A 22,364-nucleotide genomic window follows, 5' to 3' on the forward strand; every position below is an offset into this window, starting at 1 on the left:
GATGGCAACAAATGTACACTTGTGCTTGACACAATGGACGTATGGAAGGATTGTGATAAGAGTTGTACAAGTCCCCAATAAAATGATTTTTAAAAACAATTGGGGAAGTAAAGTCAAAAGGACTTGGTAGTAGAATAGATACAGAGAACAAAGGAGAAGGTTTCAAGGGTGATTCCTCTGCCTCTGCCTTAAAAAATTAGATTTTAAAAAGATGAGAAACACGGCTGAATGAAAGAAGTTCAAGGTTCAGTTTTTAGGCCTACTGAGGTTGGTTTCTCTATATCGTGAGTCTTCTTCATAAATCCTTCTTTGCTTATCATCCCTGGAGGCTTCGTTTGAGGATTGATTCCATTCTAACATCTTGGGGAGTGGTATTTGTAGCAAGTATGGAGGGGAAGGAAGGAGAATAGGCGGGGAAAAAATGTCAGACCCTAGACAGAGTTCCATCTGCTTCAAAGGAAAAATACCCCCAAAATTCTCAACTTATGACACATAAATAATCCCTAAATATTATAGTCTACTACCATTTTAGGTAAAGGAACCCTGGTGGTATACAGGGTCATATGTTGGGCTGCTAACTGCAAGGTCAGCACTTCGGAGCTGCTATGCAGGAGAGAGATAGGGCTTTCTCTACCTGCCAAGAGTTACAGCTTCCCCAGAAAATTCACAGGGACAGTTCTACCCTGTCCTATAGGGTTGCTATAAGTTGGTTCCGATTCGATGGCAGTTGAGCTTTTGAGTTTACTATTTTACTTCTGCTCTGACACTAAAATATTGAAAATTATTTAACAGTATATAATATATACTACTAAAGCACTTTAAATCTATAAGGATCATTTTCAAATATTCAAATAATTGAGAACAGTTACCTTAAACAATGTGGGATTTAAATTATTTCCAACCAACTGTATAGTTCTGAACTTCTGACACATTTAAATTATAATGTGCTGTACACGCAACCATCTAGGATTTGTGGTATTTTTCTAGTACAACTTATTAGTAATATGCAAGTCAAAGTGTTGCAGTGCCTAATTTGCTGTCCTCTGTCTTATACGTCCACTCACAGATGTTCAATACTATAATTTACTGTTCAAATAGTACTGTTTAGCAGGTGGTACCAAGCAAAAAAACCCCAAACCTAATGCCATCCAGTTGATGTGGACTCAAAGCGACGCGATAGAGGACTATAGCAATAAAATCCCCTGAAACCTACCAGAATCGAATCAATTTCAACTCATATTGACCCTATATATGACTTCTGGGGCTGTAAAAGCACACAGTTGCATTTCTCTCCTGTGGAGCTGCCTGATTGGTTTGAATCCCAAACCCTTAAGTTAGCTGTCCAATGCTTAAATCAGCCAGCACCACCAGGCTATGGAAACTTATATGAAAAAGTGAAAGTAAGTGAGGGCAATTTCACATAAATAAAAAATGACATACGACACAGTAGTTGGAAGAGAACCCAGGGACTATGTGTATTGTAGACATTTAAAACGTAACAGTTTAAAACACATATTTCATTATATTTTATAAAATAAAAGTCTATAATCACTTAAGTGTTTATTTTACTTACTTCTAAAAGAAAATCTCCTAGATACTGAATTGGATAAAATGGAGCCTGAAATTTATCTTTTTCTTTTTCATCCTTGATTCTTGAATTACTGGCAATCACATGAGTTATTCCAATTGGTGAACTTTTTGGCAAAATAACATCCGCCTTCCCAGCCTCCAAAACTCTGAATAAAAATGTAAAAATATAGTAATCAGTCACATTATTTAAATCAATTACTTTCCCGGTGTTACAGACCAAATATTCCCCTTCTACCCCTCAAAACAGTAATGTTGCAGTGCTAGCCCTTGTACCTAAAAGCAAGACTCTATTTTAGTGACAGTATTTTCTTTTTTTGTTGTGAGTGAGGCGAACTAGAGTAGGGTGGGTTTTAAACCTAATTTAAGTATCTTACCTAAAAAGGAAAGAAAATGGATGGGGATGAAAGCACACACAGAAGGAGGGACCATGTGAGGAACTATTCTACAAGTCAAGTAATACTAAGGAACTTCCACAGCTTCTGTCAAGAAGGGAGCTTCCCTTAGAGGCGGGAATTCTATCCTACAAAACTGAGAAAATAAGTTTCTATCCCTTAAAGTCACCCCTTTGTGTCATTTTGCTATGGTACCCCTAGTGAACTAACATTCTAAAAGTAGGAGCAGAACTTTCTGAGATAGATTGATCCCTTCAGGCTACTCGGGTACCACTGAGAACAAGGATTGCAGTATAATTTCTTAAATCATTAAGTTGTTCAAAGCAGATTCTTAAGAACTCAAGGTATTCTTTATATCTAACAATTTCTTAACATGGAAAAGAGTATTAAGAAACAAGAGTATTGAATTATTTTTCTAATGGAAAGTCACATCACTAAGCCAAAAGAACACTAAAGAAGCCAAAGAAGCAACTAACTTTGAAAGGCAACGTAACTCCCAGCAGGAGCATTCTGGACCACAAAAATGGAACCAGTTGTCAATCTCCTCTAAGAAACGTGCTTCCAAAAAAGTTTAACCTTGATCCACATTAAGATATGCAATTTACATTTAGACTCAAAAGACAGTCATAAAGATAAATCTATCCCCAAAGTTTCAAGAAACTTCTGCTCTTCTTAGGATTTATAAAGTCACACACCATTTAATAATAATAAAAAAAAGCCCATCTTGAGCCCATTTGAGTTTAGGGGTCACAAGCTAACCAAGTACATTGATCTCTAGTAATAGTACTGAAAGGACACAGAAGGAAAACCACTCTTACTGTTTTTAGGTACCATGGAGTCAGTTCCGTCACATAGCAACCTATACACAACAGAACAATGCTCCATCTCGCATCATCTGTTGCTATGCTGGAGCCCACTATTACAGTCACTGTGTCAATCCATCTCATTGAGGGCCTTCCTCTTTTCTGCTGCCTCTCCACTTTACCAAACATTATGTGTTTCTCTAGGGACTGGTCTCTCCTGACAACATATCCAAAGTAAGTGAGACAAAGTCTTCTCATCCTTGCCACTAAATAGCACTCTGGCCATACTTCTTCCAAGATAGATCAGCTGGTTCTTTTAGCAGTCATGGTACTTTCAATATTCTTCTCCAATACCACAATTCAAATGTGTGGATTTCTTCTTTATTCAATATCCAACTTTCCCATGCATATGAGGCAATAGAAAATACCATGGCTTGAGTCAGGCGCATTTTAGTCCTCAAAGTAACAACTTATAAAACCACTCTTATAGTTTGAAAATTCAAAGCTTCTTCTTGATAAGAATTCAGTCAAATAGATGCTCTTGGATGAAGGTAGGGGTGGAGTCTAAACTATGAATCAAGTTGTAGCCTAATGACACCTCCTTGGGCATTATAGCCTTTTGTTTCATCAGAAGTCCAGAGCAGAGCTGAGCAATTTTGTCCTTCACACCTTTTACTAGATCTGAATCCTGAAAGTGGCTCATCAATCTCCTATTCTGCTGCCTGCAGATCCCAGGAGTCATCAGCAAACTGTCAACCTGGGATATATTTGGCCAACCTCAGATTTATTTTCCTCTGCATCCACCAGCCTGTGGCCCTCCTGCTTTGTCATCCTGCTTGCTGCTTATCAGATTCCTTGGCTACACAAATCAGGAGAAGCCACTGGCTTACATCTGACCTACGAATTCCAAGTGAACTGCATCTACCAGCCTATAGTCATCCTGCTTCCTTTCATCAGTCTCCAGCTTCATCAGCCTGACCCACAGACTCGAACTAAACTGGATGCAACCTACTTATACATTAGCTTACATGTGTAAAGCATTTCTTGATCTAAATCTCGTTTTATATACATACATATGACAGCATTACTGGTTTTGTTTCTCCAGAGAACCCAATCTGACACACCTCCACTGTTAGTAATTGATAGCCCAAGAATACAGAAAATCAGGAAGGATACAGAAGATTGAAAAACATCAAACAACTTGACTTAATTAGCATATATAGAACACTTGCCCCATTAACAACAGAATAGGCTTTTTTCCCTACCGCACATAAGGTATCTACCTAGCTAAACCACATTTGGGACCAAAACACAAATTCTAGCAAATAGATTCAGATATACAAAGTATATTCTCTGACAACGCATAATTAAATGAGAACTCAGCAATAGAAAAATATTTGGAAAACTTCCAAATATTACATAATTACACAAGAAACTTGTATTTAAGCAATGGGACAAAGAAACCAAAAGGGAAATTTTAAAATGCTCTGAACTCAATGAAAGAGTAAACACAATTAATCTAACATTATGGGACTCTGATAAAGCCGTACTTAAAGGAATTGATATTAGAAGAGAGGAAAGCTTTGAATTTAAGGACCTAGAAAAATAAGCCCTAAGAAGAAAGGAATAAAACCCAAGTGTAGAAATCAATTAAACAACTGGATGAACAATAGAGAATGCTTAGGAAACAAAAAAATAGTATATTTCTTTTTAAATTCAAGTTACCAATTGTCATTGCTAGTACATAGAAATACAATTAATTTTGCACATTCTGTTATCCGTGGTCTTGCAAAATTCATGTATTAGTGCTAGAAGTTTGTCTTTTGTTTTGTTTTTTTTAATTTGTAAAGTTTTAGTACATGGTCCTATCTTTTGGAAAGACAGACAACTAGCCATGCATTTTCCCCCCTCTTTTATTTCTTTTGTTTACTGCACTGCCTACCTCAATACAGAAATGGACCAACACTTTGAAGGGGCTTTAAAAGTTTGTGGAAGAATTTGAGTATCTTAATTATTTTTTTCCATGAATTTTTCAAACCCTCGTGACAAACACACTTGCCATTTGAGCCAGCAACTTTATCCTTCTATAATTACCTAAGAAAAATAAAAACATGTACCATGGAAAACTTAGGTTGAAATGTTCATCATTTAGTCATATTAATAAAAATGGGCAATTAATTAAATGTGTCTACCAATAACCAAGCAAACTGACTGCCTTTGAGTCAATTCTGACTCAGATGACGCTGTAGGACAGGGTAGAACTGCCCCTGTGGGTTTCTGAGACTGCAACTCTATACTGGACTAGAAAGCCTCATCTTTCTGCCACAGAGTGGTTAGTTGTTTTGAACCATGGACCTTGTGTTCAGCAGCACAATGAATAACCCACTATGCCACCAGGATTCCTTAAATGTCCATAAGTAATAAATAAATATATTGCTCCAGTAGAATACTACTCAGCAAGAGAAAGGAATGAACTACAGATACATATAACCAGAGATAAATCTTAAAAATATTGTATGGGGCAACCAAAATACCAGAAGAGTAAATATACATGATCCTATTTATATGAATCTTTGAAAAAGACTAATATATAGTGACAAACAGGAAATCAAATCAGTGATTCCCTGGACCTTGTGTTAGTGTGCCAAGACACAAAGGAACATAATAGGATGATATGTCACTGATCTTGATTACATTGGGGGTAACATGAGCATATGTTATTTGTCCAAATATAGGAAAATTTTATTGTCTGTAATCATACTTCAACAAAGACGATAAAAAGCCTTTCTATTCTCTTCCAGAAAAAAGAAGTGACAGCCTAAGAATGCAGTTTATCTAATGAGAAGCCTTTAAAAATATGATGCAAAGGATAAAATGAAATAAAATGATGGAAAAAACATCGGTCATGAAAGCAGTACTACATAACCCAGAAGAAAGTTTTTTGTGATGATATAATATTCTACTTCCAAAATCTAAAAGTGCTTCAAGGATAAAAGTAATTACCTCCCAATTAATTTATTAGATTTACTATACTTGGCCAAAAAAAATAACAACGTGGGAGGCGCAACAGAACTCATTAGAATCATCAAAAGCAATACTAGAAGCACATTTTGCTCTATTAGTGACACATACACTTAAATGAGTACAAGGGCTTAACCAGGAAATCAAAGAGTAAGACACTATGGCTCATTTGGATAAGATTATTAATTATGGAGAAGTACAAAAAGGTATTCATGCAAACCCAAATGGTTTTTGCACGCAAATCAAAACAGTTTCCTCATTCATTACTTCAATTTTTGAGATCTCATCCTACCTTACAAGTGAATCACTTCGTTTATCAGCTCTAACAAGGAGGACAACTTTCCATCTGTGAAAGGCTCCTGGAGCACCAGTGCGTTTCAGTTCTTCGCGCCATCTTTTAGGTGCAGATTGCATTTGAGGTGAATAATGGGAGTCTTTTTCAATTTTATATCCCCATTCGTAAGTTGTTTCATCAAGCCATCTGCCACTTTTGGCACTATGAATTATGTAATCCTTAGTTAGTACCCACTTTCCTGGAAAGCAAATGAACTGTCACACACAAAATAATTCTGGTTCTGACAGTGGTAAATAATAAACATCAACTGGCAAATGAATATTAACATATCTCAATGTGAGAGGGCATTACCAACATTATTTTTATGCTACAATGTTTTTTGATAGCAGGTCGCTTACATCACTGAACATTGTATGTCATGACATTTAATAACTCTAAATGTTGCAAATAAAAGACAAATATAAGGTATCAAAGTCTAAGATAAAAATACAGTATTACCTAAATTTTTGTTATTATTATAATTATTATTCATAATGTGGGTTTGTTTTCTATTCTTCCACTTTGATAAAGCAAGTTTTCCAATAATATCCACAGCATTGTTAATTATAAAAACAAATTTATTAAGTTCAGATAATTTCTGGATAGTTAATACCATTGTAACTATTTCCTTATCTGGGTGGGCATCGATGACTTGAGTACACAGCAAGGACATTTTATGCATTCATTTGTGAGAATGATGATGAATTCAAGTGTTTTTCTGGCTTCTAAAACTTTTCTGGCCTCTAAAACACTTCTAAAAGTTGAAGTATTAAATTACCTCAGTTCAATAAATATGGCCATCTGTTTAGTTTTCCATTCAGTGGACATTTAATGATATGTTAGAGGACTCACAGTAGAGAAAATGATAGAAGGAATACCAAGAGAAAGGGTGATAGGAGTAGATTTTGACACAATTTTGAGTTTAGAATGTAATATTTTAGAAAAATAAAATATTATGATCGCTTCATAGCATGAATGGGAAGGAGGCAGTGGGTGTGGAGAGAGTTGAAAAAAACAAAGACACTATTTCCATTGATAATTCAAAGAAAGTTTCCTGAGAATAGCTGTATAGCTGAGAAAATGCCAAATCTTTTGGACTAATGAATCAACCGCCACACCTATATTAAGCATTAAGATGGTAAATACTTGGTAATATTTCTTTAAAATGATTTTTAATACCTTTTTAATGAATTGTAAATTATTATTCAGAAAAATAGTAAAACAAATATTGTTATGTCAGATGTAAATATTTTCATAAAAATATCATTAAAAGCTACATTTATAGCTGATATACTTTATGGTGTCTTTCTAGAGTATTTAAATTTACTCATAAAATTGTTTTTTTTCCCCCTTGAACAAAAATAAAATTCTATTTTAGGGCAAGCCCCTCAACTTACCTGCTGCACAAGCTGCTAAAAATTTTTCACTCCTGCACAGGCGTTCAGCTATAAGATGTGTACAATTTTTGTATTTCTAAAGGGGAAATAACATGAAGAAATGTTACTGAAGCAAGATTTCCTTTACAACACACCGTTTATTCTTACATATCAAGGAAACACTTTAGCACTTTAAAGACAGCATGTAATCTTTTAGCTATATCTTGAACATTTTGATAATTAAGATTCTATACTCACCTCACTATTAATAAAAGTGCAATTCAGTTTTAAGAGCAATTTGCCTAAAGCTTCCTTTTCTTCCATCCTAAATCCTGTCATCTGAATGACATGCTTTGGGTCATCATCTTCCATCTACCATATACACATGTAATGAAGACAACAAACAAAATATATTACTACAATGCTGACATTGCTTTCTCTTTTAACAGTATTTCTTAACTATGAGTGCTAAAAAACCTATTTAAAATTTTAAATATCTAATGAATTAAACACCTATGGCTAAATTGTAACTAGCAATGTGAAAATTACTTATGTATAATGGAAACTAGTTTCAAAAGCAATCTTCTCATAACATGACCTTAAATAAAGATAAGCATTTAGTTTCTGCCTTAAAACTGGAAAGTCTGCAATAATTTATTACAGTACTTGCCAGTAAAACACACCTAAGAATTATATAATTATACAAAATAGGATGATCATATAAATAATACATAATAATTTTAAAAAAACTAGTTTTAGTTTAGTACTATGGTTTGTTGGTAAGAGCATTAAAAAAAAATCACACTAACAACAACCAGATTTTATACAGATTTGTAAAGAGATTATGGACAGACACTGAAGAATATGTGAGTCACTGGAGAAGTGGGGAGAATGAATGGTCCTACAGAATTTATACAACTTGTATTTTATTTATGTATTAAAGTGTTTCAAAAGCTATTTAGTAGGCTCTCTTAAGAAATGTTAAAGGAAGGGAACATGAGTATTCAAACCTTAAAAGCTCGTTTACCGGTTTATCCTAAAATGTTGATGTGAGAAAGCAATCGGAAAAGACCAAAAAGACTTGGAAAAATTCATTGCTGTGCTGCTCCCAAAAAGTTTTTTTTAAAAAAAGCTTCTTCTTTCTGTTCTTTTTTAACAGGGCCTAAGAATTAAATGCATGTGATGCAAAGCTGCACGAAATAAAATCACACTATGCTTTTCAGATCAAGGTGGTGTTGGTTGTTAAGCAAATCAGGCTGATGTTGACATGAAGCTCCAGTGTGAAGAGTAGAACTACTAACTGTATGGGTTTTCAAGGCTGTGTGACCTAACAGAAGCACATCGCCTGGTCTCTCTCCCAGAGCTGGAGGTTTTAAAATATATTACTAAATTATTCAAACTGACTAGAGTCAGTATAGGAAGCCCTAGTGGTGTAGTGGGTTACTAGCTGGGCTGTAAACCTCAAGCTGAATTGGAATTAACTCCTTGACAAAATAGAGTCAGTGTACAAAGTTCTCACCTTAGACCAAACAATCTTTATAATGAATGGAATGCCTTGGAAATAATCATTTTATCTATTTAACATTATTTTCTGTCAAAATCAGAATACATAGTTAAATAAAAACAGGATCAAATATGCCAGAAAAGCCTTTTTATATTCATTTGTTTCCTTTGAATGATTAAATAAGAAATTGAAATCAAACATGCTGAAAAAGATAAGAGGGATGGAAAACAGGTGAAAAATGAAGAAATTTTATTCAATTATAATGCAAATATGGATGTGTTAGCAACAAATCAGAACACAGGGTGTTTACACCCAAGGTTAAAAGAAAAACTGGGGGTATTGTCTAAACATTCGAAAACTTGTGAATCCCAGGTATGGCTCACATTAACTAGCAAGGTTTATGTTATTGTTGTTGCTGCTTTAATTTCATTAACTTGGTCTAATGTCTTCCTATAATAAAGTGACCTACTTGAAACAACAGAGCTTACAACACATATAGCAACACATTTTAAAACCAGGCAATATAACAAGGGAATAGCCTAGATTACAGATATATTCATAGTTAAATGGAAAAGTTGTTATTTATATGACAGGGCTTCAAAAAAGTTCATGGAAAAATTCCAGTTACTTTTAATTCCATTTTCCCATGAATTTTTGAAAATATATGTATAGGCATATATATATGCCTCAAATATGTATAATATAGGCATCTATAGTTCTATAGGTAGATTTAGATATATGTGTACACAGGCAGATACAATTTTATGTATTCTTCTAAAATTTGTGGTTTGGTGATTGTTCCTATGACCCTGTAGGATTAAGCACACACACAATCACACATACACATATACAGTACTATTTTAGCACTTAGAATGAAAGGAAAAGGTCTTATTATATCTATTCAAATTTTGAAAAAAAATCTACTTACCTTGAACCATATATTGCCACAACTACGGAGGTACTGACTATGAACAGAGCTGGCCTTTAAGTAGATGAAGCAAATGTCTCTGTGGTAAGGACTTTCCCAATATATCTCCCACAGGGGCCTATCCCTGATGCCTGACATTCCTCTGCAGCTAACATCAGTTGGAAATGCAAAGGAAGCTAGAGGATTCCGCAAGGTAATTAAGATCATTGTAGCACCTGCTAGCTTTTAAGATCCCTTTGATTCTTTAGAACATGGCACAGAAGTTGAACAAGTTTAAAATTGCAAAACATGTAGGAAAGGCAGAAAGTAAGGGGCAGAAACACAGACTTGAACGCAGAGGTCAGATTTAGTTTGGTCTGATTAGAATAGCAAGGTCTCACTGTGGGGTAGGAGAGTCCTGGGGTGCGGTGGGGGGTGGAGTGGAGGGGTACAGGAATATACAAAGAGGTCTACTGGAGGTAAGTAAAAGCTAAACTCTACCTGACATTACAATCTGCTTCATGATCAGCTCTGTACACAAAAGAACTTTGAGAAGGTAATCCATTTTACACATTGTAAGTTATCATGAACAAAAATAAATAAAAGAACTTGTAAAAATATCTAGTTTATACACTTATGTTTAAAATCTGTTTTTCCCCAAAATAACCTTCACTAAATTTGATCTTTTAATAACTCTGATGATCCACAATTATTACAATTTGAAAAATCTTGCAAAGTATGAAGAAAAGTTCAAAATCATCTCTAACCTTTTCATCCTGTGATATCACACTTAATATGTGGAGGTACAGGAGGCTGATACAGGCATTTTTCACAGATGCGTTTGTGAATGAGGTATGCATGGGTGTGAAGGTAGACATGGTTGTAGAAATGGCTCCAAGCTCAAACTTCCTACTAACTAAACAGTAAAGTTCAGAAAAACTGTGCAGTCGAACCGAAAATCCAACTTGAAAAAAACGTGAATGGCTGAGATTGCTTCCTGTCTTGGACAAAGTGCCACATCCTGTCAGTCCTAAGTGCTGCCCTCCCTCAGACAACATACAGTGCTTGTGTTAGTACGCTACAACATTTGTCACTGTGCTTATTTCTGAGCTTTATTTACGTAATATATGTAATCCTGGCTTCCTAGAATTCGATATCAGCAGTAAAGCTAAGGAAAACTGTAAGAACTATGATAGAGTAAAGAAAAACATTGCGAAATTTGAATCAGGTTGCCACTTAACTGATTTGGTGACTGAATACAACAGGACTAAGTTGACCTTATCAACATTTTGGGGGGGAAACTAAAAACAAAATGAGATTAAGCAGCTTATGCAGTGAAAGGTGGGAAGTCATTAACCATCAATGACTTTGATGGTCTTTGATGGTCCTAGACCATCAAGAGTTGTTGTTTATTTGGATAAATCAGAAACAGCTGGATGGTGATAGTGTATCCCAGACTGATATATAAGAAGTCCAAGAGTCTCCATAGTGATTTAAAGTCCTGGAAAAAAATTTCTAAGTGTCATTTTTGGACCTCGGAACCATTTATTTGGCTTTCCATTATTCTTTATGGGAAAAATAGGGTCAGTTTTCAAATTTTTCATTGTTCGAACACAAATTTTAACAAGTTGAATTTGACAAGTGAGGGATTACTACCGTGTTTCCCCGAAAGTAAGACATGCCCCGAAAATAAAACCTACTTACAGTTCTGCCTCTTGCTGAAATATAAGGTAGCCCCCTGAATATAAGAACTCCCCCAAAATAAGGCCCCCGAAGCTACCGTAACTCTGGACTCTGGACGTTAGCAGCAGGTGCCGCCGCGCAGCTCACTGTTGGCTGCAGCGCAGCTGGAACAAACAAGAAGTGCGAGGTCTCTTTTAATAAAATAAAACAATAAACATTAAATATGTACCGTATTATTCTTCATGGAAAAATAAGACATCCCCTGAAAATAAGACCTAGCGCATCTTTGGGAGCAAAAATTAACTTAAGACACTGTCTTATTTTCGGGGAAACAGGGTATATATGTATACAACAAAAGTATAGATATCACATAATTTCATATCTTAATTTTTATGTAAAATTACTATGAGAATTTTTCTATGCCATTAAATAGTCTATAAAATTACGTAAGGCCACATGAAGAAAACTGGTAATATTTAATGTTCATGGTATACTAATTTATTTTGATATTAAACCTACTCTTACAACAAACTACGCAGAAGTATTTTAAAACTGCCTTCTTCTGTAGATATAGCATGTCCCGAATTAAATCAATACTGTTGCTTTGAAATAAAGTGTTTTCTGATTTCTCTTACTTTACCCGGGAAAGTAAATGTAAACACTAAGACTGAAAAGGGTCAGTGAAACATTGTCCTTTCCTGTTAAGTCAGTTCCAACAAGTCTGACTCACCGACGCTGTAGAACAGAACAGAGAGCTCCTCCCCAGGGCTACCAGGCCTGTAAATGTTTACATAAAGCACCGTACCACATCTTTCTCAGATGGACTTACTGATGCCAGAACCAGGCTGAGCCCTTAACCATGTCACCAAGGCTTCATGAACAGTGCTAGGTCCCTATTTTTAAACTAATTTTAAAAGGTGGACACATGTCACAGTACTCAGGCTGTGACAGTAAAATACTGAAGAAAAAAATTAAACTAAAGTACACCAGGCCCAAAGTATGACTTTAATTATAACTCACGTTAATTTAGAAACTGTTGAATGTTAATGACCAGACAAGTAGTGAGATGACATCAATCAAAAGGTCATTAAAAAGAAGACGAAAATGGATGCCAGAAGAGACTCTTGTTTAAGAGAAGCTTGTTCTTCTCTTAAGAACAAGAGAAGCTTGTTTTTAAATAACAGAGCGCCTAAAGAGCTGGTAATGTAATGATATGTGTTGGGCTGCTAACTACAAGGTCAGTAGTTTGAAACTACTAGCTGCTACGGCTTTCTACTTCTGTAGAGGTACAGTCTTGGAAACTCACAGGAGTAATTCCACCCTGTCCTATAGGGTTGCTCTGAGTCAGCGTTAACGTGTGAAGGCGGTGAGTTTAGTTTTTATTTTTAAAGCAAATAGAAGATGAAATGAAAGCACTGAAGATTAGATTCCGAAGGGTGGCTTCAGACGAATCATTATATGAAATGTGCACAAGACCTGGAGCTAGAAAATCAAGAGTAGAATGCACTTGGTATTTCTCACGCTGAAAGAACTGAAGTAAATCTAAACTTTTAGAGTTGTGATATTAGAGAGCAATTTCTGAATATGACTCTGACTCAAGTCTCTGTAATTCCCACCAAATGATTGGTGGAACTATGCCAATAGGACGCGCCTAACACTAAGAGATTGGCCAGTTTTCATTACCGGTCCCTCCCTGGCCCCAGCTTCAAGGATGAGCAGGGAGGAACCCCAGGGGCTTGGTAAAGTAAGTCCAAGATCCCTGTCTGAAGTGGCAGAGGCCAGATGCATCACCGACTTTGGCACTGAGACTCAGAGGAGCAGCACTGAGACAATGGGGGACCTCTCCTCATCTGGTCTGAGTCTATGGAACTGTAAGACAAAGTGACAGGTGGGCTGGCTTCCTGGCCCATGGAGGCTAAGGGCCAAGGGACCATGTGTCTGAGACACTGAGAGACTTGGCTGCTGGCTGAAGAGACCAATGAATGTATTTTTACTGTTTGTTGATCCTGACTATGGTAACCTATCGACTTCCCTAATAAACCCTCTTAATTGTGAGCATTCTCTGAGTGGCCACTGCAATAAGTGATCAAACCCCACACAGATATACAGTGGCAAGGGAGGAACAGTTGGTGTCAAAATACGTTATGAAGGATGGAGCATGGAGGCATGTCGGACCCTTGCCTCCTGGCAATAGGGAAGTCAGAGGAGCTCAGATATGGACCATCATTACTGTTTATTATACACAGGAAACACAAAAAAGATGATGGAAAGACTTATTATATTAAGAAGTGGTTCATGTTCACCTCAGGGAGCATATAATCAAGAACTGATGGTACTGAAAGTTCAGGCTGCACTGAAAACATTGGCGAGAAAAACAGGTCTACAGGAATAGGCAGAATACCAGTTAACGTTTCAACAAAAGGATGCAGCACATGAGGAGCTCCTTTTTGTTTGGCAGGAAAACTGGAAGACAGTTATTTACCATGCCACAGTAAGGTAGACCAGAGAAGAATTGATGCATTTGAGTTTGGGTGGTACCAAAGAATTTTAAAAGTACCATGGGCTTCTGGAACAACAAATGACAGAGATGGATGGGGCACAGTGGCTGCAACAATGCACTCAAATATAGCAAATGTTGAGTATGGCACAGAACTAGCTGTGTTTCCTTGTGTTGTACATAGGTTCCCAAGTCCGCGCAGCCTCAATGGCACCTACCAACAGCCAGAAGAACAAACAAATCTGTCTCAGAAGTAGTAATGCTAGAATAGAATGCTTCTTAGAAACAAGCATGTTGAGATTTGGTCTAATGTACTTTGGACATATTACTGAGAAAGACGAGTTCCCGGATGAGGACATCATGCTTAGAAAAGTAGGGGGTCAATGGGAAAAAAGATTTTCAATGAGACAGAGTGACAGTGTCTGGAATAATGAGCTCAACCATAGCACAATTGTGAGGCTGGTGCAGGACTAGGAAGTGTTTCCTTCTATTCCATATAAGCTCTCTGGGCCTGCACTGACCTTAGCGCTCTTAACAACAACATACACAGAGGTGAACCTTCCTTGAGGAGCACATGTGGTTAACTGCCAGACTAACTGCAAATTTGGGGGTTCATGTCTACCAAGAGAAGCACCACAGAAGTTAAGCCTGGCATTCTTCTGAAACACATGACTCAACACAGGAATAGCAACTAACAAAACAAAAATCAGTATGTGTGTGTGCATGCATTTAAAGCTGTAAAAGTGAAGCCATAGAGCTCTTTTCCCTCAGGGTTTGGGCCTCAAGTTAGGCACCTTGGTGTGACTCCAGTCAGCTGACTTTGGTATTTTCAAAGTTTGTTTGCTTACTTGCTGACCCAGATGGACCACGCTCCTCTTATAGATTTATTTCACAGCATTTATTTACATGAATCGCATTTCTTCAGAAAGGAGCTAACATGACTCAGTCTCTTGATTTTTCATTTAAATTAAGAATAGTGCTTGAGTTAACCTGGAAGTAATCCAATTTACTACCCTATAAAATTCCATTGTAAATTGTCAGTTTAAATGGGGAACTCTTTGAGGTAAGGGTAGTCGCAGTTTCTTAAATTACAGACATCTTGCTTATGGATTTTGTGTTATTTTTAGGAATTGAGGTAACAAAGGTCAACCACTCGTAATGTCTGTCGAATGTGCACTTATGAATGGTGTACATTTTCATTCCCCATGACTCAACTCAAATGCCTCCGCTTTATTTTTTGTCGGTGAAGTTATTAATTAGTCTAAAAAATTCTTGGTCTCCAAGGTCAAGCTCCACCTAATTCCCGGGACAAATCCTTATGCTCCTCACATAAAATGGAATGAAACTATAATTCCCCCCGCCCTCCAAGAACTTTTTGAAGGTCCCGAGTACAGCATACCAGAGACAGTCCAATTTTCGCTCCTAGATTTAATCAGAGGCTTAGAAAGCGGAGAAAGCTCAGGATGCTCATTTTGTCTCTCACCTATCCAGACAGCTGAGGTGGGACAATCCCCAGGTAGACAGAACTTCCTTCTGGGGAAAGAGGGCCAGTGTGTGTTCGTGGGTGGGCGTGTGTGCGAGCGCAAAGGCCTACGTGGGCACTGACTCGCACCCTGGCCGCGCACGTAGTGCTCCTGGCACTGGCATAGCCTTCAACATTCCCTTGGGGAGAGGAGGAGACCACAGTTTGGTCAAAGGAGGCGGGCCCGGCGGATTCCAGGCACCTTCCGTGACGCTAACCTATGGAGCGCCGCCAAGCCTCCGGGGCGACAGGGAAGGCGTTCCGTGGGTTCTATGGAAACGCGGGACGCCAGCGCCCTAGAAAGCGCCAGCCCGGCCGGGGACCCAGGGGCTGAACGACGCCTACGGGAGGTGGGGGAGGGGCGCCCGGGCGCGGGGTCTCAGGTCAGTCAGTGGCCGCCGTCCACCAGCGAGGGCGGACGGCGGGCTCCTGCCAAGTGGGGGGCGGAAGGTGGCGGAGGAAAGCGCGTTAGGTGGGCATCGCCGCCGTCCACTTTTGGACCCTTTCCCGTTTTCCAGCCAGGGACCGGCCGAAACTTCCAGGGGCACAGCCCGGGGTTAGAAACACCCCGAGAGAGGCATCGTACAGTGTGTCTTCGGAGAGGAGACCCTTTACCTTCCCGGTCGGAGTGTCTGGGCGGCTTCCCTCAGGAGTCGGTGGAGGCGGAGGCGACGAGTGCCGCCGCAGCACTGGCTGCTTCACTAATCCGGGCTCTGGGAAATCGTTTCCCGCCGCGCTCAGCGGACCCGGAAGCGATTGTGGGATTTCCGGATGGTTGTCAGTGACGCTCTGGAGCTGTCGTCAGGGAGGAGTTGAGCGGGGGCCAGGCTTGATGAAGTGACCAGAGGGCGGGTCACACGTCTTTCGGGTCAACGCCGGAGGTGTGAAACTGGTGAGTGATTTTATGGGTTACCTCCTAGTTCCTTAATTCCGGCCGACGCTTTCAGGAACGTCTTGACTGGACCGCAAGGCGGGGGGGCGCAGAGTGAGTCAAAGTCTCCATCCCGCAGTGTGGCCACAGAAGGCCCTAGGACCTCGACGTAGTACATCATTAAAATAATAAAATAAAATCGAACTCCCGACCATCGAGTCGATTCAGGCTCATAGCGACCCGATAGGACAGCGTAGTACTGCCCCCGTGGGTTTCCCAGACTCTCAACTCTTCATGGAGCAGAGCCTCGTCCTTCTCCCTCTGAGCGGCCGGTAGTTCCAAATTGCAGACCGTGCAGTTTGCCGCCCAACGTGTACCCACGACGTCACCAGGGCGCCGGGAGGTGCCCCTGTTTGCAACTGACCCTATGGCCTGAGAGGCCCCAGGCTAGGCGGAGGGCAGCTGGCACAGATCTGCGCTTGCTGGGAACCCTACTGGTCTTTAAGGGGTGTTCTCAGCTCCTCCCATTGGCAGGATTTAGCCCCCCTAGGTGCTCTCAAGAACTGCTTTACAATCCATCTAGGGAGCCTTGGGCCCCTGACCTGGGAGTGTGAAGTTGACATCTTTCACAAACATTTGGCTGGTGGAGTGAGGGGGCCATTCCTAGTTTAGAATTAAAGGTATGCTTTCCCAGCCGGTTGAATTGGATGTGATGAATGGTCTTTGTTTTCCTGGATGCTACAAGATAAAGAGCTATAAGAGCAAATTTATAGTTTTATGCACGGGCCCTACATAGCCGTTTTATCTTTTGGAAGCCAGTGTTCAAGTAGATGCGCTTTTAGAAAGTAGTGGTTGTCCTCTGCTGCCGGCATCCTATGTTCAGAAGATTTTGGGATGGAGAACTGCTTATGGAGTAGATGTGAAGAAAAATTGCTTCCGACCTAAGGGATTATGTGAGGAAAGGTGCTTGAAGATTTGAAAGATGCATTGCAGCTTACCATGGTGTCTTCCCTTTCTTAAGTAATACCAGTTTGTTCAAGTAAGTATTCTTCACTTATCACCTTATATCAAATCATCACCAACCATGCCACTCCATAACATGTAACTTGATTCGTTTTCTAAATACTCTACCTTAAAGAAAAAGGAAAAAAAAAGTTCTAGGCCCCAATGCATCAGGCAAATGCCTTGTGGCCCCTTGAGCAGCACGTTGATCTTCTAATCTCCTTGTGGGTTAATCATTCAGTAAATTTTTGTGACCTCACTATGTGGTCCATTTTTGTCATTTTTATTGTGTCTTGTATTTTTTCCCCTTTGTTTTTTCAGTTGCAAGAGTGGTGAATTTCTTCAGGCAGATTAGATGTTATTCGTACTCTGAATCTTGTTTAGATAACCAGAGCTTACCATTTAAAAACATCATTGTTCATTATTTTTTATATCATCATTCAAATGAATATAGCTGATCACTTAATAATAACTATTAGTAGATACAAGGAGCCCTGGTGGCATAGTGGTTACTTGTTGGGCTGCTAACCGGTGAGGTCAGCAGTTCAAAACCACCAGCTGCTCCTCAGGAGAAAGAAGAGACTTTCCACTTTCAGAAAGTTAGTCTTCGAAATCCAGAGGCAGTTCTACCCTGTGCAGTAGAGATTATATGAGTTGGAGTTGACCACTGTCCGTCAGGTACTTTAGTCATTATATTAAATTTTTATTACAATTAACACTTTATATTGAGACTCAGAGAAGTGATTTCCCACTAATCATATAATTGCACAGCACTACTGAAATGTGAACTCAATGTGACTCCAAAAATATAGATTTAAAAAATTTTTCCTTTATATTTCATTTCATCAATAAGCACCAAAATCATTATATTTCACTCTCAGCCAGAATTGGATAGATGGTATTGCACATTCATAAGTCAATTGGATTGCCAAACTTGAGAATAAAGAGAATTTAAGGAATGTGTTCACCATATAGAATTTCCATGTATAAATAATTCAGTCTATTTTGTTGGTCTGGGGCTGGTTTTATCATCCTTATTCAAGCACCTGTATTGTACATTGGCATAACACCTGGTATTATTATAGTACAAAGTATCTAGAGATCATCAGCATATTGAAGACTTTAAACCTTGAGTGACAGCTGTCTCTTTACACACACACACACACACACACACACACGTTTATATATGTACATGTGTGTTTGTGTGTAGCAAGAAAAAAATGAGTGAATGAACCCTGATTTATAAAAATGAACTTTAAAATGCTCTATAAGGAATTATAGTTGCTGATTATTAGCAAAGCCATTCTATTTCTCTCATGTACCCTTCAGACAGATGGCAATTGTCACACATTTTAAGGGAGTAGGATTAAACCTGCCCATTCTAATACCCTGTTTTATGAGGGGAAATGAAAATGGCCTCATGTTCAGGGAATTTAGTAAAACTAGTTGAAATGATTGATACAGAAATGACATAGACTTTAATTCTAAAACATATCCCAGTTTATAATGAGACATGGTACGTATACATATTTATATCTAGCCATTGTGTTAGCTTATATTATTTTAACTTGAGTACATGAAAGAAATTTGCTGTACAGATATTATAGATATATGTGAGGGTCATTGTATTTTCTAATGAATTTGCTCATTAAAGTTGAGTTTCTGTTTTTTCATCTCATACTGCTCTGGCATAGGAACTCAATAAATATTGTGGTCCTTTTTTTTTTTTAAATTTCACTTATCCACAGGGAAGTATTTGTATGTTTGTGTTATTTTAAGGATTTACAACAAAAATAAACATTTATTTGTTGTTATTCAATCTTGACTTCAATGTCCACTCCATATTCATTGATTAAAGGCATTGTCGTATCTTGTAAAGGAGATTGAACTTTAAGACAAATGATGAATGAAGATCTAATTTTTATTGAGTGCTTGTTACATTTAATCTTTACAGTAATTTAGTGTAATTATTATTACCTCTTATTTGTTGCTTTGTATCACTGAGTCAATTTCAATCATAAGCCTCTATATGACAGAAGAACTGACCCACAACATTTTCTGGGCTTTAATCTTTGGGGACCTGGGTGGTGCCATAGTGTCAAAATGCTACCTGAAAAGTCAGCAGTTCAAATTCACCAACTGCTCTGCAGGAGAGTTGAGACTGTCTGCTCCTGTAAAGGTTTCCAGTATTGGAAACTGTATATAGAGTTGCTATGACTAACTCTATAGCAGTGGGTTTTTTATGTGTAATCTTTGGGGGATGGAACCCTGGCTGCTTTGGTGTTGGGCTGTTAATAGCAAGGTCTGTGGTTCAAACCTACCAACCACTCCATAGAAGAAAGATGAGACTGTGTACTCCCAGAATCCTTTTTTTTTAATTAAAAAAAATTTTTTTTAACTCCCAGAATCCTTATATGGGGTTGCTATGCATCAGTTTTTGTTGCTTTTGTTAATCTTTATGGGAGCAGATCACTGTATCTTTCCCCCTGCCTAGTGGCCTGATGGCTTAGAACTGCTGACTTTTAGGTTAGCAGCTGATTATTTAATCATCCTATCATGAGGGCTTCTCAATTTGCAGATGAGAAAACTGAGGCACAGATAAGCTTTGTTAATTGTTAGTCATTAGATGCCAAAGCTGGGGTTAGAACCAAATTAACTGACTTCAAAGGCCATAATCTTAACTACTACACCATACTGCTACCAATTGGGTATTAATCCTAGCTTATCCCTTATCTTGGTGTGTGTTTTCAGGGAAATAGTTTTTCTCTGGGGATCATATCTCTCATCTGTAACATACAGGGATGAGATTGTGTGGGCCTAGTCTAGTGGTTCTCAACCTTCCTAATGCGGTGACCCTTTAATACAGTTCCTTATGTTGTGGTGACCCCCCCGAATCATAAAATTATTTTCGTTGCTACTTCATAACTGTAATTTTGCTACTATTATGATTCGGATGACCCCTGTGAAAGGGTTGTTCGACCCCCAAAGGGGACACGACCCACAGTTTGAGAACCGCAGGCCTAGGGACTCTTCTAGCTCTACAATGCTCTGACTTCAGTTGGCTCTCAAATATTACCTGAATATAGTAATTCCACTGTGCTAGAAAAGCTTTCTGGTATGGAATTTTGTATTTATCTGTGTCTTACACATTGATAGACACAGCAGATCATGCTTTTGTAATGGAAAAGTCAAGACTAGAGTTAAAATTCTTGACCATCTGTGTTAAGACAGGGTTCTCCAGAGAGATAAAACCAAATTGCTGATAATATATTTATTTATAAAGATAATTAGATATATAACAAGGAATGAACTGTTAAATCATATACAGATAAATATATAATATAAGAAATGAACGGTTAAATTATAAAGCACTACAAATGGCTCAGTGCAACTCACTCCCCTGAGAGAGAGTTGTGAGAGACTAGCAGTCCTTCAAGTCTAGTCTGCTGCCAGATCTTCCTCTATTTATAGAGAGAGCTAGGCTATGTCAGCACAGCAGCCAATCACAAGGCAGGTCACCAACTGTCAGCCAGGTCACCAACCACCAGTCCCCAGCTCCAGAGATATCTTAAAGGGACCTCAACTTACAGCGACACAGTCCACAGGCTAGGCGTCCCACAGGTAGTGTAGCCTTTAAATTGAGGCACAGAACAAGCAAGGGAGCCACACACTGGTCCAATGATCAAAGAGCGAGAGACAAGAAAGGCGAGACTCACCAAGCCATTTATCTCTCTGCCTTTCAGTTAATCCCACTTGTGTTTACTGGCCAGGCTGGCACAATAAACTATCTCATCATCCTTCTTACCAGTTTCTGGTAAGAATCCTAATAAACTAAACTAATGGATCCTGATAAGTTAAGCAGACAAAGCAAACTCACTGCCATTGATTCTGACACATGACTACCCAATAGGTCAAGGTGGAACAAAACACTGCCACGTCCTGCACCAACCTCACAGTTTTCAGGTTTGAGGCATTGTTACAGCCACTATATTAGTCCAACTCATTGAGGGCCTCCCCCTTTTTCGGTGTCCCTCTACTTTCCCAAGCTTAACCACCTTCTCTAAGGACTGGTCTCCTGACAAAATGTCCAAAGTGTGTGAGATGAACACTCGCCATCGTTGCCTCTAAGGAATTTTCTGGCTGCATTTCTTTTGGCAGTCCATGGTACATTCAGTTTTGTTCACCAGCACCATAATTCAAATGCATCAATTTTTCTTTGTTCTTCTTTATTCAGTGCCCATCTTTCATATGCATAGGAGGCAATTGAAAATATCATGGCTTGGCTCAAATTCACCTTAGTCCTCAAAATGCCATCTTTGCTTTTTAGCACTTTGAAGAGGTCTTGTGCAGCACATTTACCCAATCCAATGCATTGTTTAATCTCATCTGCTGCTTCCGTGAGCATTGATTGTAGCTCCAAACCAGACGAAATCCTGACATCATCGATCTTTTCTCCATTTACCATGAGGATAAACACATATAATACTTCTCAGCTGTACTGCCATATAAATTTTTGTATCAAGTGTATGTAAAGTATATGTTTCAACTTTATATACAGCATCAAGTCTATGTAAACTTGAATGAGCTCTGGTGGCATTCTTGCGAACCATAAGGTAGGTCATTTAAATACACCATCCACTCCATGTGAGAAAGATGAGGTTATCTGCTCCCCAAAAGATTTACACAGCCTCAGAAACCCTACATTGGCTGGGTATGAGTTCAGATTTTATGAAGGGTGTGTATGAAATTAGCTTCCTGCCAACCCCCAGGCCCTACTTGGATCACAAGGAACCTATACAGCAGCTTCATGAGTTAGAAGGAGGCCCACCCCCAGCACCCGCTAACTCCCTCAAAGATTCTAA

General features: G+C 38.6%; 2 protein-coding genes across 3 annotated transcripts in view; one reads left to right on the plus strand and one right to left on the minus strand.

Annotated features, from left to right (window-relative positions):
- Positions 1 to 16,327, minus strand: part of SLF1 (SMC5-SMC6 complex localization factor 1) — a 77,985-nt gene extending 61,658 nt beyond the window's left edge. For both annotated transcript variants that reach the window (XM_045285317.1, XM_045285316.1), the window contains exons 1-5: positions 16,245 to 16,327; positions 7,775 to 7,888; positions 7,538 to 7,613; positions 6,099 to 6,339; positions 1,574 to 1,736 (exon numbers count right to left, since the gene is read on the minus strand). In XM_045285317.1, coding sequence (XP_045141252.1) covers positions 1,574 to 1,736; positions 6,099 to 6,339; positions 7,538 to 7,613; positions 7,775 to 7,888 — 594 coding nt within the window. In that variant the 5' untranslated portion in view covers positions 16,245 to 16,327. The remainder of the gene's footprint in view (positions 1 to 1,573; positions 1,737 to 6,098; positions 6,340 to 7,537; positions 7,614 to 7,774; positions 7,889 to 16,244) is intronic.
- Positions 16,328 to 16,471: 144 nt separating this feature from the next.
- KIAA0825 (KIAA0825 ortholog) overlaps positions 16,472 to 22,364 on the plus strand; it is a 76,596-nt gene continuing 70,703 nt past the window's right edge. Inside the window, exon 1 of the mRNA XM_004703481.2 lies at positions 16,472 to 16,521. The gene's annotated coding sequence lies outside the window, so the exon portion shown is untranslated. The remainder of the gene's footprint in view (positions 16,522 to 22,364) is intronic.

Source organism: Echinops telfairi, unplaced genomic scaffold, assembly GCF_000313985.2.
Source record: "Echinops telfairi isolate 266 unplaced genomic scaffold, ASM31398v2 ScPeMD7_7469;HRSCAF=8507_1, whole genome shotgun sequence".
Classification (NCBI taxonomy): Eukaryota; Metazoa; Chordata; class Mammalia; order Afrosoricida; family Tenrecidae; genus Echinops; species Echinops telfairi.